The sequence below is a fragment of the Lytechinus variegatus genome, chromosome 1 (genome assembly GCF_018143015.1).
Source record: "Lytechinus variegatus isolate NC3 chromosome 1, Lvar_3.0, whole genome shotgun sequence".
Lineage (NCBI taxonomy): Eukaryota > Metazoa > Echinodermata > Echinoidea > Temnopleuroida > Toxopneustidae > Lytechinus > Lytechinus variegatus.
Window position 1 is genome coordinate 56,744,407 of NC_054740.1, and position 14,935 is coordinate 56,759,341.

Here is a 14,935-nt window from a genome sequence, read left to right on the forward strand (position 1 = left end):
AAGCTAAAGCCGGGGTAATGATAATAATAATAATGACAATGCGCCTTGGAATAGATTGTTTCTAGATAGATGGGGCTATACAAATGCTTATTGTTATTATTAAGGATGGTCTTTGACTTTTCATGGAGTTGTATATCTCAGACTGTCATGTGTAAAATGCATGGAAACGTGATTGCTGTGCATTTGACTGTTATTACATTGCATGAAACGCAACAGGAGTCCATTGCATCAAATAACAGGTGTAAAGACTGATGAATTTACCTTTATGGTAACTACTTGAATTCCGATTGTTCTTTTGAGGACCATGGCAACTCTGAAGTAGTAGTAGTAGTAACTACCATGGAAAATTGACTTTGGTTGAGCCATGTAATCATGGCAGTTACAATAATTTTAAATCCTTTATGAAGTTGGCCCTCGGTCTTGTTCAGTTGGGGATTTTGACGGATCTTTCGTTATAAAAAGAGAAAAGTTTGTTGATGAAAAAATAATAAAAATTTCATCCTATAATTCTATTAATCATGTTTCAGTTAGAATACCCTCTTTTCAATTTACAAAGCCTGAGACGTTGCACCATCAAATAGTTTATGATACTGTAGTATCCTTTTACAAGCATTCTATTCATTGCAGATAAGTGTTATTGGTTTGAGATATTTTTATTGCATCATGAATCTTTTAGAGCCTGCTCTATTGTATTCATGAGCATTGTGACTTTGTACTGTCAGCAGTTTGCCTAAATACATCACATTTTACACGGCCCTTACTGCTTAAGCAAACAGAGTAAATAGAGAATTTTCCTTTTATCGTTACATGTATGTGACATTTCACTTGCTCTGATTAGCATTTTGAGTCCTCTGTCTGCACTGTATTGCCTCGTTTATAAGGTCTTCAGTCTTTCACAAATAGATGTAAATATACAAACCTGACTTTGAAGACCATCCGAGGGAAAACAGAATGTGATCTTTATGAGCAGATGGTCATTATAGACAGGGTTCTGTAATAAGTGTTTTAATGTGGGGGGGGGGGGGGCTTTTAAGTGGACCCAAAACTTATGGTCTTTACAGACAGGTTGTCCTTTTATACAGGTGGTTGCTACAGCAGTATTGAATATATCTCTCCTTTGCTCAAGCGATGATGAAATAATGTAGGGGGGGGGGACACAAAACGATGGAATAAAAAAATATTGCCTCATGTTCATCTTTGTTGCAAGTTTCAAGTCTTTATAGAGATCTCAGCAGGCAATGAAGCCTCACAGTCTTTTTAATTAACTGAACAGATATCAGGCTTAATGAGGATTATATCAGGGTGTTTCCCTATATATCCCTTGATGAAATTGTTAGGAAGGACATGATAACAGCTAAAAGAAGACCTCTGCACATTATTATCTGACACGAATTCAGTTTGTGAAGCCTCACAAAAGCTACGATGTTTGAGCAAATATAACTCAAATATCCATTTTTTAACCCTAAATATTTTGATGCCTAGAAGACCGGCCGTTGATCGTGCGATCGCGACGAAAATTGGCACGTGCATTACCCATGGCATAATCTCCAAAACCGTAGGATCAAATTTTCCGAAAAATCTCATTCATTAATTATGCAAATTTATGCATAAAATCAAAGATTTGCTCTAATTAACTAAATAAAGCCTCTAAACTGATAATTTTTTATTCACAGACTCTTTGTAGGATTTTGATCAAATGTACTTTAAAAAAATTCAATATCACAATTGTCTTTTTATGTATTTTATTTTTTTTTAAATTTCTTATGTATTTCGTTGTTTTTCAACTTTTTGTTTTTTATTGTTTTTCAATGGAAATCGTTTTTAAGCAATTTCGGGTCGACATGCACTTACAAAACGTTGCGTAATTTCGGAACCACGTACCCAGGCGCGGCAAATTCGGAATCAAAAGTTGTGCAAGACTTGAAAGAAAAAAGTAATGGAACGATGCGTTGCCAGCTTTTCGCGTTACAGATTTATCGCGAAAAATGTTGAGAGGGGGGGCTGAATCAGCCCCCCCCCCAGTCTTTTTAGGGTTGAAATTATAAAAAGTGATATCTTCTGGTGAACTATGATCAGTTTGCTTCATAGTGTGAAAGTTATGACGTGATGCTGGATTGGACTGAAAATGCATGTGACTTTTAAAGGTAAATGCTGGTTTTGGTAACGATATCAAAATGAGTTCGTACAGAATCCAATGAAATGACCACCAAAGTGTCTGTATAAATAAAACGCATGTGCCAAAGGATTCTGGAAGAAATTGTGTAATTGCTGAGAAATCAGCAAATAAGCACAGGATTCGGGTAGGGCGTTGGGCGCGACGCCCTAAGCAATAATTATACATTGTCCCACTTCACTTCTTCGGTGTGAACATTTTTCAGCGTAGATTTCAAGATTTCACAAAGTTCAGTTAATGTAACTGTACCAGATCTAGATCCTCGATGATATACTGACAATTAAGCCTTGTTTTACAGACTTTCTCATGAAATCAGTGTTGACTGCAACTACTGGAATTTCTCTTTAAGGTTACCAGACTCTTTGCTTTGAGATTATACATTAATCTTTGCCTCGATGATGTAGATTACCCCGCTGACGATGACTCGTTGCTGATGACAGATAGTCAGTGAGATGTTGGAAAAAAAGAGAGGAACACTATTTTGTAAACTTGTAGGTTATTTGTGGCTGGTAACAAGGTTGACCCAAAAGCATTTATGTAGATTGTGATATGACAAAGTGGTGCAGATTTTTGGCGCCTCTTACCAGTCCGGCATTATCAGTTAAACCAATTTACCTCTTTTTAACACTAAGTATTTGTATAAGATAGGAAAATGAAAAATGTGTAGATAAAACTCAAAATTGATATAAAAGCAAAAAGAGTCACATAAAAACAAAAATGCCAAGAAAGAGTCTCCAAACATAAAAATTGTTATGTTTGAGAGAGACTTATCTTTAGATGTCTTGACTCGGTTAAGACAAAGTGAAAAGAGGATGTGACGTGGCCGTGATTGAGTAAATGGGTGTTGTGCTCAATTCAGGGAGATGGGTCACCACGCAAGGAATTTTCTGTGTGTATTGTCTTTAGTATAGACATTCAAGTGGATGAATAGCATAGATTAAAGGGATGCATCCTAGTTATTGGAATAAATTATTCTGGTAAAAAAAATATCTGATTGCTGAGAAATTTACAGAATAACCACATGCATTTCAGTAAGGCATTTATTCAAAGCAACGATGATATACTGTCCCATGTGTGCTTATCGGTGTTTATGATCGTAAATGCCATTTTTCAGCCCAGATCTCTGAATTTTAGAGTTACTTTATGCAAATGAACCTGATCTAGGTGTACCATGATATGGTGATTAGCTTGATTTCAAAGACTTGTGAAATCATGTTTGTTTTACTTAATGTATATGGCTACAAAAATATATTATGTGTTCTTTTTTGTTGTGTGGTTTCACAGCAGCCTCAACAGTTTGGGACCACCAGTGCCTTCCCTCAGAAATACCAACCCACCAACACACAGACCAGTAGACATAATAGTTACCAGGGACCCAGGAATTCACATGTGTAAGTCATCACCTTACTCTTCATTCACACCAAAGAATAGGTCAGATTTTAAAGATAAATTTTGCTTCTTATTGACTGCCGATTGTGTAAGAAACCCAACGGGGTCATGTTGCAAGAAATGGCCGATCAGAATCGAGGATATCGTGGAAGTTGCCATGGCTGGCAAAGTTACGAGAATCGTAACTTGTATGGGAAATCTAATGGGGCTTAGGAAAGAGAGGGAATATAAAAAACTTGTAGATGAACTCTTAATCATTTCATGACTGCATTTTCTTGTTAAAGAACAATTGTACAATTCACATCACAAGAAAGAGTCAATGCAATATCTATTGTATCAATATCTTCATTTGAAGTGGAAAAAAACGTTTTGAGGAAAGTAACGCAATTGAATTAACAATATTGCTGTTTGTTCATTTCAAGTTTTCAGATTTAAACTCTCCATGAAAATGCTTGTAGATCCATATTTATCCTTACACATAAGCTTTAAAGGAAGTATGGAGTGATAGAATTTTGCCAAAGATAAAAACAGATTGTTTATGTGGAGACGAGGTATTCAATCACTTCCAAATTCTAGAAACCTTATTTTGTTATTTTCATAAGAAGTATTGGGTGTCTCTGTCTGCATAGTTATAGAAGAAAACTCTGCTTACAAATTTACCCTTTTGTTGTTTGACAATTACAGTATATCAAATAGAACCATTAAGAGTCATCCTAGGTCATCCAGTACTCCCGAGCTGCGGATGAACGATCACCGTATGAATGATCGGATGGGTATACTAGACCCCAACCTCCCGTCTCACCACTCCCGTCACTACCACCCCCACGAGCATCGCAGGTCGACGCAGCCCTCCATGCCCCTAAGTAGTTCCCGTTTACCACCTTACCCCCGGGGAGGGGAGGAACCCCTGGAGAGGCTAGATAGACTGGATCGGATGGACAGGAAAGAGGATAAAGGCGGAGGGGAGGTGTTCCTGGCCCCCAAGAGGAGGGAGGGCGCCAGGAGGCCACACCCACATTTCAATGATGATACCCATATCGGCAGCACCAGTACCTCATTACAACAGAGTCATAGGTAAGGTTGTGGAGATCCACCTATCTACCATCCATCTACTCCCACCTCTCTTCCTGTAGTGTTTAGATTTTATTTCTCTCTCCCTTTTTTAATGTTCTGTGGAAAAAAGGAACATGGAAAAGGGGAAGGTCCCCTTCTTCAAGGTGTCGTTTCTTATTCATCCTTGTTGATAGGAATAGCTAGTTCAAGAAAAAAATGCTTACGTAATTCAAGGATTTTTATCCAACAAGGACCCAGTGGAGAAAGCTTTGATGCATTCTCCAGTGAGTTGTTCCATGTAAAGTACTAAGAAAATGACATTTTGTATTAAATGAGTAAAGAAATTCAATCTCATTGTTATTATTGAATGCATTCTATTTTTGAATGTATGTCAATATAATATATAAATGATTATGAAAAGAAGAATGAAAATTGATTTTTTTTCTCCTCTTTTCGATCTGCCCCAGTGGTCATTATGACCTAACACGTAGGAGACCTTTAAGTAGTAGTAGCTCTTCTAATAACAGTACCTTCCGGAATAGACGGAGGCGAGATGACGACATCATCCCTCCAAGCAGAAGAAGCAACAGCACCAGTGGTACCCCGGTCACCACCACCAGCAGTAGTAACAGTAATCCCAGTAGCAGCACCATGAGCAGTGCGGGAGGCACCGGTAGTAGCAGCACAAATACCAAAGAAAGTCGAGACCCCAAGGAGAAGGATACCACCAAGACACCGTCCTCTCCAAAGATTGACCTGGCGTCGTTTCCGCCTTTGCCTGGGAGAACTTCCAAGGAGGATGGGGGTGAAGAAGGGAAGAAGGAGGAGGCTTCAGGGAGCAAGGACGTAGCCCCGAGTATGACTCCAATGGCCGATGTCGTCAAAGGTCTCAAGGAGCCCAAGGTGTGTACAAGGCCTGTCCTTACAGAGAGTTGTGATTGATCATAACCATGCAAAGCCAGGGACGACATTTATTAGAATATACATACATCTGGACCCCGTCTTACAAAGAGTTACGATTGATCCAGTCTAAAGTAACTTTATGGAAATCTATCATGGAAATCTATCAGTGTCATAATTTTTTCAACAGGAAATTTGCAAAATGTCCTTTGTACACAAAGAAGAACACACCAAATTGTCAAGAAGTCAGATGAATTTATGAATATACATCATATCTGGCAAAAATTTTGCACAAACATGCAATATATATATTGACTTTGCTGGCTTTCCATACTTGCGATCAGATCAAATCGCAACTCCTTGTAAGACGAGTCCTGACCTAAGTGTTCGGTACGTATGAAGGACACCTTTGTCATTGTTCAAACAATGACCATGCTCTTTTTTTTTTAGCAATTCGACATTGCACATATTTTAGTTGTAATATTGATGGCTTTGCAGATGACTGGCATTCCATAGCCAAGATTAATTGAATCAATTGAGTTTCTTTGTGAAATAAGACTCGTGATGCATTTGAGTAGAAGTATTGAATTTAGGCTTTTGTTATGTCTATCAAATCAATGCTGTTGCTAGGTTTCTCTGATATATATAGATATTCAATGTTTGAAAGTTGGTGGATGTTTGAACAATCAGTGAAAAGTGTCCATGTATATGGGATTGAGGGAAATGTTTTCTCTGGTGTCTGTTCATCAATTTCTTGATCTGCTTATAAGCATATTTCCATTTCAAACTTTCAAATTGCTGAATCATTTGAATGTGAAATGCGGATTATCTGAATGCATTGAAAAGTTTACATTGATAATTTTTGTCATGTTCAGGGCCCTGGTAACCCAAAGATTAGCGATAGATCTTTGGTCTATCTTCACAATTGATTGCATTGCTCATTGTGGACAATGGCTGATATTCTGAAGTCGGGTTTAACTTAGACCATGGTCTTACTCTGTGCTAAAATTATGGGAAGCCAAAAATGTAAAAATTTTATTAAGTTGTATGTTTCCTATATTTACTGTGCTCTTTCCTGATTCTTGAATGGTGAAGACAATCATCTATTTATGCTTCCTAGACAATTATGAATGATTTTAGAGCAAAATTAGCTGAAATTATCTCTACTGTTAGCGATTTATGTAACAATTGGCTATCCATACTTAGCCACAACTTTAAACCTGAGTTTAAGTTAAACCTGACTTCAGAATACGATCCAATGAGTTGTATGAATCAATCCTCCAATCAGTACCTGGGCGTTGTGTTATGTGGCTTTCATTGTTTGTGATTGAAGATCTCGGTGTTTATTTTATCCTTGACAGCGAGCTGCGAGAACAGTTGAACCTAAGCCAGTACCAGTGCCATCAACTAAAGACAGCTCAACTAATACAGCCAGTCAATCCTCGGCAAGCAAGGAGGTCGAGAAATCGGTCGCACCTACCCCTAAACCGGCACCTCCAACTCCACAAAATACCAAGTAAGTCAGTGGTAATAGTCTTACATGTACCTATCTAGAAAGACCACCTTATGGAGACGAAGGTGGTCTATATGAACAGTTGGTCATTATGGACAGAGCTTTGGCCCCCTGGTTTCCTCAAAGATTGCTTGTTGAATTGAGTGGAAGTCATTGGTTGATTATGTACACAATTTTAAAATCAGTATTAATAATATTCTCTTCATGTTAAATTCCAGGAATTTCAGATTGATTAGCTAAAGATGAAACTTTTTCTATCATTTAAATATTCAGATCTGATTTTGAACTAAATACTTGCAACACCCCCTTTCAAGATAGTTAACCCTGTGACATTAATTGCTTCACAGGCAAAAGCAAACATCATCGTACACTCAGACTGACCCAGAGGAGAAGCAATCATCTAAGATGGAGGCTTCTCCAGCTCATGGGAGCGTGGCTGCATCCTCGACCAGCTCTGCTACCAAGCACAACTCTAGGGTTTCCATGACAGCTACATCTACCACACATCCATCCTCCTCCACGACCACCAACTCCTCTTCCTCTGCAACGCCTGCTGCATCCAAGACCAGCAGCAGTAGCAGCAGCCATCCAGTGGCATCTGAATGCACGAAGTCAGTTTCCATGGTAACGCAGGCAGTGACATCATCGGTTGGCACGGCAACGTCAGCCACCTCTTCTGCTGCCTCTCATGTGTCTGCCTCAGGGAGATCATCGGCTTTGGCAGGGAGCAGCAACTCGAGTGCGGCTGCCCAGGTCGCAGCCGTCAAGACATCGGTATGTATCCAGCCTTCCTTGCATCTATAGGAAGGTTATCTCAAATTGGGTCTTCTTATTCATCAGTGATGATCCCAAGATTATGTGGTTTCTATTTTAGGTCTTGGAATAAGTTAATTCCATCTCAAGTTTCAACAACCTCAATCCTACTCTCTTGTGATCATCTGCAGCCTTTCTTTTTTTTTTTTTTTGCCTTCAATCATTTTCTTTCAGTGCCTTCAGTCTTGGTAGTCTAGTTGCTTCCATTACATTTTATCCTTCTGTAGTTTTAGTGTTGCCCATGCATATTTCTCTTTATTTCCATTTTCTTGTTGTCTCCATCTTTTCATGTTCTACATAATGTATATTATCGATAAAGAAGGGCAGATATAAAATTATCAACATAAAATTGATTCTTTCCGATTGTTTTCATATGCAGATGCATGGATAATATATTATTTACATGTACAGTGCGTCCCAGAATAAACAAAACCGAGATTTAGCGATCATTTATCATAACTTAATCATAAATAGAATAGATAAATGACCTACCAATTTAAAGCTTAGAATCTCCTCTCATCTGATATTACTTAGCTTATTTCTTATTCACGCATGAGTGAGCAAAAACAATTTGAAGAAAGGATACCAAAAACTCATTTGGCGAGGGGTATCTGGGTTTCAAAAAGAAAACCACATTTCTGAAAAGTTCAATACCTGCTCTTTCATTTGGTACCTCAATTACAGAAAATGGTCAAGAAATAAAAAAGTTGTGGTCATTTGAAATAAGGCTTGTATTTCCATAATTTCATGAGATAAACATGTTTTCACCGGTTTCCCACAGAAGCTTTCGCATGGTGAACGAAAGATTTAATGCATGGCTGATCGTCAACAAAACGGAGTGTTGAGTGAGTTTGAAAGCCAGCCTGGAGAACCTCTTCATTTTATGAAATTATTGAAATTCAAGCCTTATTTCAAATGACCAGAACTTTGTTGTTTCTTCATTGACCAAATGATTGCTAAATGTCGGTTTCGTTTTTTCTGGGACGCACTGTATAATATCATGCCTCCTCCCACTGTAGTTGGTTGCCCAAGGCATTACGATTTTGGGTTGTCGTCCTGTCCTCTTTTTTTTGTGATCACAAGACCAATTGTCGTAGGTTATTGTGGTTATTTGTTGAATTTAGAAGTTGGGTGTGTTGGATGATACGGATGTAATGTCAGAGGCATAATCCACTGTCAAACTTCTTTGTAGTTTATTAGACTAGTTATCGTTATTTTCATTCACTTCGATGGAAATGGTACCTATTCATCTGTTCAGTATAATTAGTTGAAGTCATAATTTCATCTTTGATATATATATTTAAAAAAAAATTATGGGTTGTCTAATGATTTTTTTTCTTAAATTATCAAAAAGAATAGATCTGACACTCTCATTTATTAAGCTGTTATTTTTTTATTAAAGTGAATCATGTAATTTCTTTTAATTCCCCCTACTACTTGTAATTGTACTTTTTTATTTTGATTGTTTATTGATATATTCCAATTTTTTTAGAAAATTAGGAAGTTAGTTTTTAAAAAAGAAGAGTTTTAACTTATTATTGAACACGGTCAGATTTTTAACTTCACCAAAATGAATTCAAAACAGAAAATATACCTAGCACTGCAGATGAGAAGGAAATTAAGTTTGATTTAAACCTTCAATGGTCTACAGGTGATAGGTGCAGTCTGTCCTTGGGGTAATCCTCCTGTTCTCTTTCATTTCTTGTCTTTCAATTTAGGATGGTATACCACCACCAAGGCTCAGCTATGCACAAGTCATTGCCAAGATGTCGGCAGCTAAGGCCAACCAGGCAGAGAACCCAGAACCTTCCAAAACTAGTAGCGGTAACAAAACCACTGCACCGACCTCCGGTCCAAAAGACATGCCGAACTCAAACTCCTCTAGCCATGAGAGAACTGTGAATAACATGTCTACCCCACTCTCCAACCACGCCAACTCGCAGCCACACGTGCAGCCGATGAATTCCAAGCCTCAGAGGTTCCCGCGGTATGGGCGGGGTCCCAAGATGGAACAGAATGGAGGGGACGGGCACTTTTACTCTGGCGGTAGACATAGAGGAAGGGGAGAGTATGGGGGTAGAAGATCTCCACCTCATCATAAACCTGCCAGCAAGTAACATTGGCTTCCTCTTCCATGGAGGGAGCGAGGCAGCACACATTTCGCTCGGCCTGCTTCTCGCAGTGGAAAATGTTTACTTTGCCAAAAAAATTGAGCTGCACAGTGCTCGCACTTAAAACAAATAGAATGAGGAATAACGATGGGAATTGTCATAATTGGAGGTTGGTCTTCCTTCATGGAGCAGGACAGTCAACTTTATTACGACTTTCATTTCATCCATGTGAAAGTACTTGAGCTGAGGTTACTTCGTAATCTTGAATGGAATGAATATACCGATTGGAAAATTGGTTGGTATACTGTATACCTGTAGCTGTGGGGATTTGTCAACATCGAAACATTACTTAACATGATCATGATGTTGCGGATGTGGAGGAGAATTTTTTTTTCAAAACTGTGCTTTGTTTTGAAGTGATGAATGAATTCTGGAGAGGACCAGCATAGATTTTTTCTTTGACACTGAAATTTTTTGTTTAAAATGTCTTTATGTGGTATGCCAAAATGTAGCATTGACACAACTTTGGATTGGTTGGTAAGGTGGCTTCCAGACGCAGCATTTGTCAAATCCTGCTTGTAGGCAACTATACTAGCAATTGATTCACCAGGCAACGGCCGTGTCAGTGGACAATCATTGATGATGCCCTTGTCTTTCAATTACATGAACAACTTGTTTTTTTTCTGTCGACTATCGTCATTTTATGTAGAGATCTGCTTTGTGAGATATAAAAAGAAAAAGCACAAGCACCAAGCTTTATGGTTTTGCAAAGCAGCAAGATGAGGCTTCGCTTGTGACTTTGTAACTCGTTTGCAACAGTGAGACACCATGTGTGCAGGGAACTTGTCAGAGATGACTCTTGAAAGGAGAAAAAGGATCGCCCTTGCGGAAGAAGTTTAGAAATGGAATCAGGAAGTTGAGCCAAGAGAGACTCAAAAGGTTGATGAACTTGTCCAAAGGGACGATGCAGCTGTGGTGTGTCTGTATGCGGAGAAAGGTTGACTGTGACTTGTTAACCATTGGTGAACATTACCTGTGAAAGGTGTGGGAAAGGCACATGGAGGGATGTTTCCTGCGTCAAGAGAAGATCTTGAGGATTGATTGTAAGAAGCATAGGTGCTTCTGAAGGAATAGAAAAGATGTATATTTGTACAGGGAGTAGGTGTCACAGCACTGTGTGCTGAGGGGAATTTTAAAGATAACCAAAAATACCATATAAGGGGAATATGTTCCATTGTAACAAGACCTTATATAAGCATTTGATAGCGTTGAAAAATCTTAGATTTATGGAAAATGTCTTTTGGTAACAGATGAACTAGATACTGTTACTTAGTTCCGATTTATCCAGCTTAGTTAATACACGAGGGCAAATTTCCAAAACTTAATCCATCAGGCGACCGTCTTTAATAAAGTTGCCCAAATGATTCTGCCACAACAATTTTCAAGAAAGTTTAGAAAATTTATTTTCTACACCCAGCAGAATAATGGAAAATGCTTTTGCAGCATAATTGCTTGTTGCACAAAACAGTTTCCCCTTGGAAAGAAAGAAATAGCCCCTAAAATTCAGCAATCACCTTTACGTTGGAAAAAATAGCCCCTTTAATATTAAAATGAATTCCTACACTGGATCTTTTTCATCCTGCTATTATTGCAGGTACGTTTGTGTTCTTCAAATTGGCCACACTTCTCAATTTTTCACGCATAGTTTGAATGAGAAGAAAATGGATATTAAAATGAATGATAAAAATGTTTAAATGAAGATGGTAATTTGTGAATTTGAATTGTTGATTTTGTTTTCATTCCATTGCCAGTTTGAAGAGTAATGATTAGCTCTTGTTTCGGAATTGCAAATCATGCAGCACTGGATCTCCTCAAAAATATTTCATTACATATTTGAGCTTTTTCCCCCAATCTTATTCCATGATTTGTTGCTAGTATTGAGGAGAAAGAGGAACTGCAAAAGGTTATCTTACAAACAGATACACTTCATCTCTTTGGGTTGAATGGAGTATGTAAAGCATGCAGATGGAACATATTGTTTAATGTTTTCAAACCGTGTAAGGTTGTCACTCAGGGGGGGGGGGGGTCTGGAGATCACCTAGGCCTCGTAACAGAAAGTTTAGCAATTGATTATTGGACTGATGTTTATGATTGAGCTTAAGCAACAATTATTACAATCAATCATAGAATTCAATCAATCTTTGAATAGATCAATTCAATCAATCTATTCAAATTGCTAAGCTGTGTTATGGGGCCCTGAATGTTAGGTGAAATATAATTCTTCAGATCATCTTAAATGAGACATCGAATCCTAATGTAATCGCACTTTGAATCCCCTCTCTTGATAACAGGAAGGTGGTAATCTGAATGGTAACATAGATATGTTGCATAAATCTTACACGGTTACGGTGTTATCCAATTTATATCTCTGAAGTGCTGTACATGCTTAACACATCTCAAGGTGTATACATGGCATCGGTGATTGTCGCAGGTAGGAGATCCGCAAGAGTAATTACCAGAGTTCTTCGCAGAGAGCATCGTCATCGTTCATCCTCTGGAGATGTCAAACAGTGCAGATTGGAGCAAAACGGAATCGTCCGGGACAGACTGGAAAAGATGTCTTTATCATTGCCCTCTTGATGCTTATGAATGAAGCAAACAGTGTTTTTGCATTGGAGATCTCGTCAATGATCTGTCTTTCTTGTCGCAAGCTGTGGAGAAAACATTACTTGCCATTACCCGTCGCCATGATTAATAGAGGATTTCAGAAATCGCCACAAGATGTACTTATAAGTAACAAAGAGTATGTCCAGCATGTGCAGGTATTGTGTGTTGCCAGCCCTTGCATCGTAGAGCAAAATGCTTGGCCTCCAGACACTAAGTTGTATTCTCCAGCTATATATGCAAGCCCCTTACAGTCATCTATCCACTTGCATTGTGGTATTCTTGAAAGTGGAGGTAGTAGTATAACAAATGTTGTTTCCTTCTGATTCAAGAAAATGAGCTTGCCAATTTAGAAGAGACTCCTTTTATGCATGATGATGTGTCCATTTTATGTTTAGCTACCTGTGCTAAAAATATAATATATACAGATAGAACACTCGTGTACCTCTGAGATGAGAGTATTAAAGATTTGTAAAATGTGTATAAACTTGCATTAAGTATGGTGAAACTGATGTATACAGTTCATGGGATGCCTCGTCACAAGGAATTCAAGCTATGATAAATCCTCAGTACTTATCTTCAAAACCATTCTGAAAATATCTATTTTTCACACATGTTAATCAAGAGAGTGATTTGATTCCGCTCTGATTCATTGATGGATATAACCGAAATATCTTTCATTTCATATCATGGTGATTGTTTTGTTTGTATTCTCAATATGTTGGGAGATTTTGGGTAACTTTTCTTCGTTCCGAGCTCAGAGACCCCTTGACATCAGACTTCACTTTTATTTCATATCAGTAGAAGAAACTGTGCTAGATGAGAATGAAGGAAGACTCCGCCTTCTGTAGGTCTTACATGACGACTGGCTGGAATTACTAGCTGGAATGCTCCCCAGGAAGTGGAGATGGTACGAGGAAAAGGATTTATTGTATTTCACCAGGGAAATAAACTATAATCACTTGAAAAATATGTTTTTAGGATCATTATCATAGCATTACTTTTTTTTATCATTACTAATTAATTACACCCAAGTCAGAGCACCTATGTTACCTGAATGGATGCATATTGAGTATTAAAAAAAACTATAGTAGTATTAAGCAAAGTTTGATTTCATTAATATATGCACACTTTAAGCTCTGTTAAACAAATGAATATGACAACAGTCCAATGTTTAACTTCATTACTGGTCATATGACATTGATTGATCAGTAGAGGTCATGTGACATTGATCGATCAGTACAGGTCATGTGAGATTGATTGAGTTGTCAAGGTCATGTGACATAGAGTGATACCAGTGTTTTGGCCATACTACACACCAATATCTACCCCCCCCCTCCCCTCGGACTTTTTGGATCAGAGAGGAATTTTTTTAGAGCCTTTATAAACATGTCTGTAATGACTGAGATTTTTAGATCTTGCTTCAACATCATTATTCAACTGATGTAATTGTTTCTGGTGCCAAAAATGCTTCTGTTCTCTTGCTTTTCATTGCAGGGGCAACACTACCAATTTAAGGGAGATGTGCATTTGACTGGTTGTCAACTTTTTTTTCCAGGGGGGGATTAATATTTCATTTGTATGTGAATAGTGCTGACCCCAAACAATGATTTAATCTATTATTTCTGTACTGTCATTCCTTTCATTATACTTAACAGTGTCTTGATTGATCACTTTTCGTGCTTGATTGAAATGAATCCAATGACCGGGGTAATAATATGCTGTAACGCGCTTTGGGCCATTCTGGGAAAAGTGCTTTTTAAAAATTGGCTATTATTATTGATTCTTGGATAGTTCTTCATCATTATCTGTAAAAGAACTCACCCATTTTTTGTTGGTTTTGTGGAGGGTTTGTAAGAGTGATTGCCTGAGGCTAACCGTCAGGTTATTACTCAGTGAATGAATTGTATAAATCACTTGTACTATGAAGCAAAAGTTGATGGGCTAACCTAGGACAGAGAGTTTTGAAAAATAGCGATTGAGCTATCAATAGTGTGAGAAGTACAGCAGGATTCCCACAGTCATGGAAAATCCTGGAAAGTAAGGGGAAAAGTCGGGGAATTTTGAAAATTTGTGAAAAGCCATTGAAAAGTCATGAAATTGCATTTGCCTCTTGGCTATTGCAGCTTTCCAGTTTGTCGTGTCTCGCAACTCTCATACTCTGCTATGATAATTGGTGTTGATGATTTCCAATTTTCCCAGTCTATGACATCCCAAATTCTACCTAACTCCCGGAACATCACATGAAGTCATGGAAAGCAGCAATTTAGTCCTGGAAAAGTCATTGAATTCTGTTTTCAAATTTCTGTGGGAACCCTG

At 38.1% G+C, this 14,935-nt stretch overlaps 1 protein-coding gene across 6 annotated transcripts in view; it reads left to right on the plus strand.

The window, feature by feature from the left end:
• Window positions 1–13,201, plus strand: part of LOC121417745 (la-related protein 4-like) — a 69,170-nt gene extending 55,969 nt beyond the window's left edge. For 5 of the 6 annotated variants that reach the window (XM_041611492.1, XM_041611480.1, XM_041611504.1 and 2 more), the window contains 6 exons: window positions 3,458–3,564; window positions 4,247–4,636; window positions 5,083–5,518; window positions 6,877–7,031; window positions 7,376–7,802; window positions 9,560–13,201. In XM_041611492.1, coding sequence (XP_041467426.1) covers window positions 3,458–3,564; window positions 4,247–4,636; window positions 5,083–5,518; window positions 6,877–7,031; window positions 7,376–7,802; window positions 9,560–9,958 — 1,914 coding nt within the window. In that variant the 3' untranslated portion in view covers window positions 9,959–13,201. The remainder of the gene's footprint in view (window positions 1–3,457; window positions 3,565–4,246; window positions 4,637–5,082; window positions 5,519–6,876; window positions 7,032–7,375; window positions 7,803–9,559) is intronic. The other variant, XM_041611484.1, reaches the window with a different exon arrangement.
• Window positions 13,202–14,935: the final 1,734 nt, after the last annotated feature.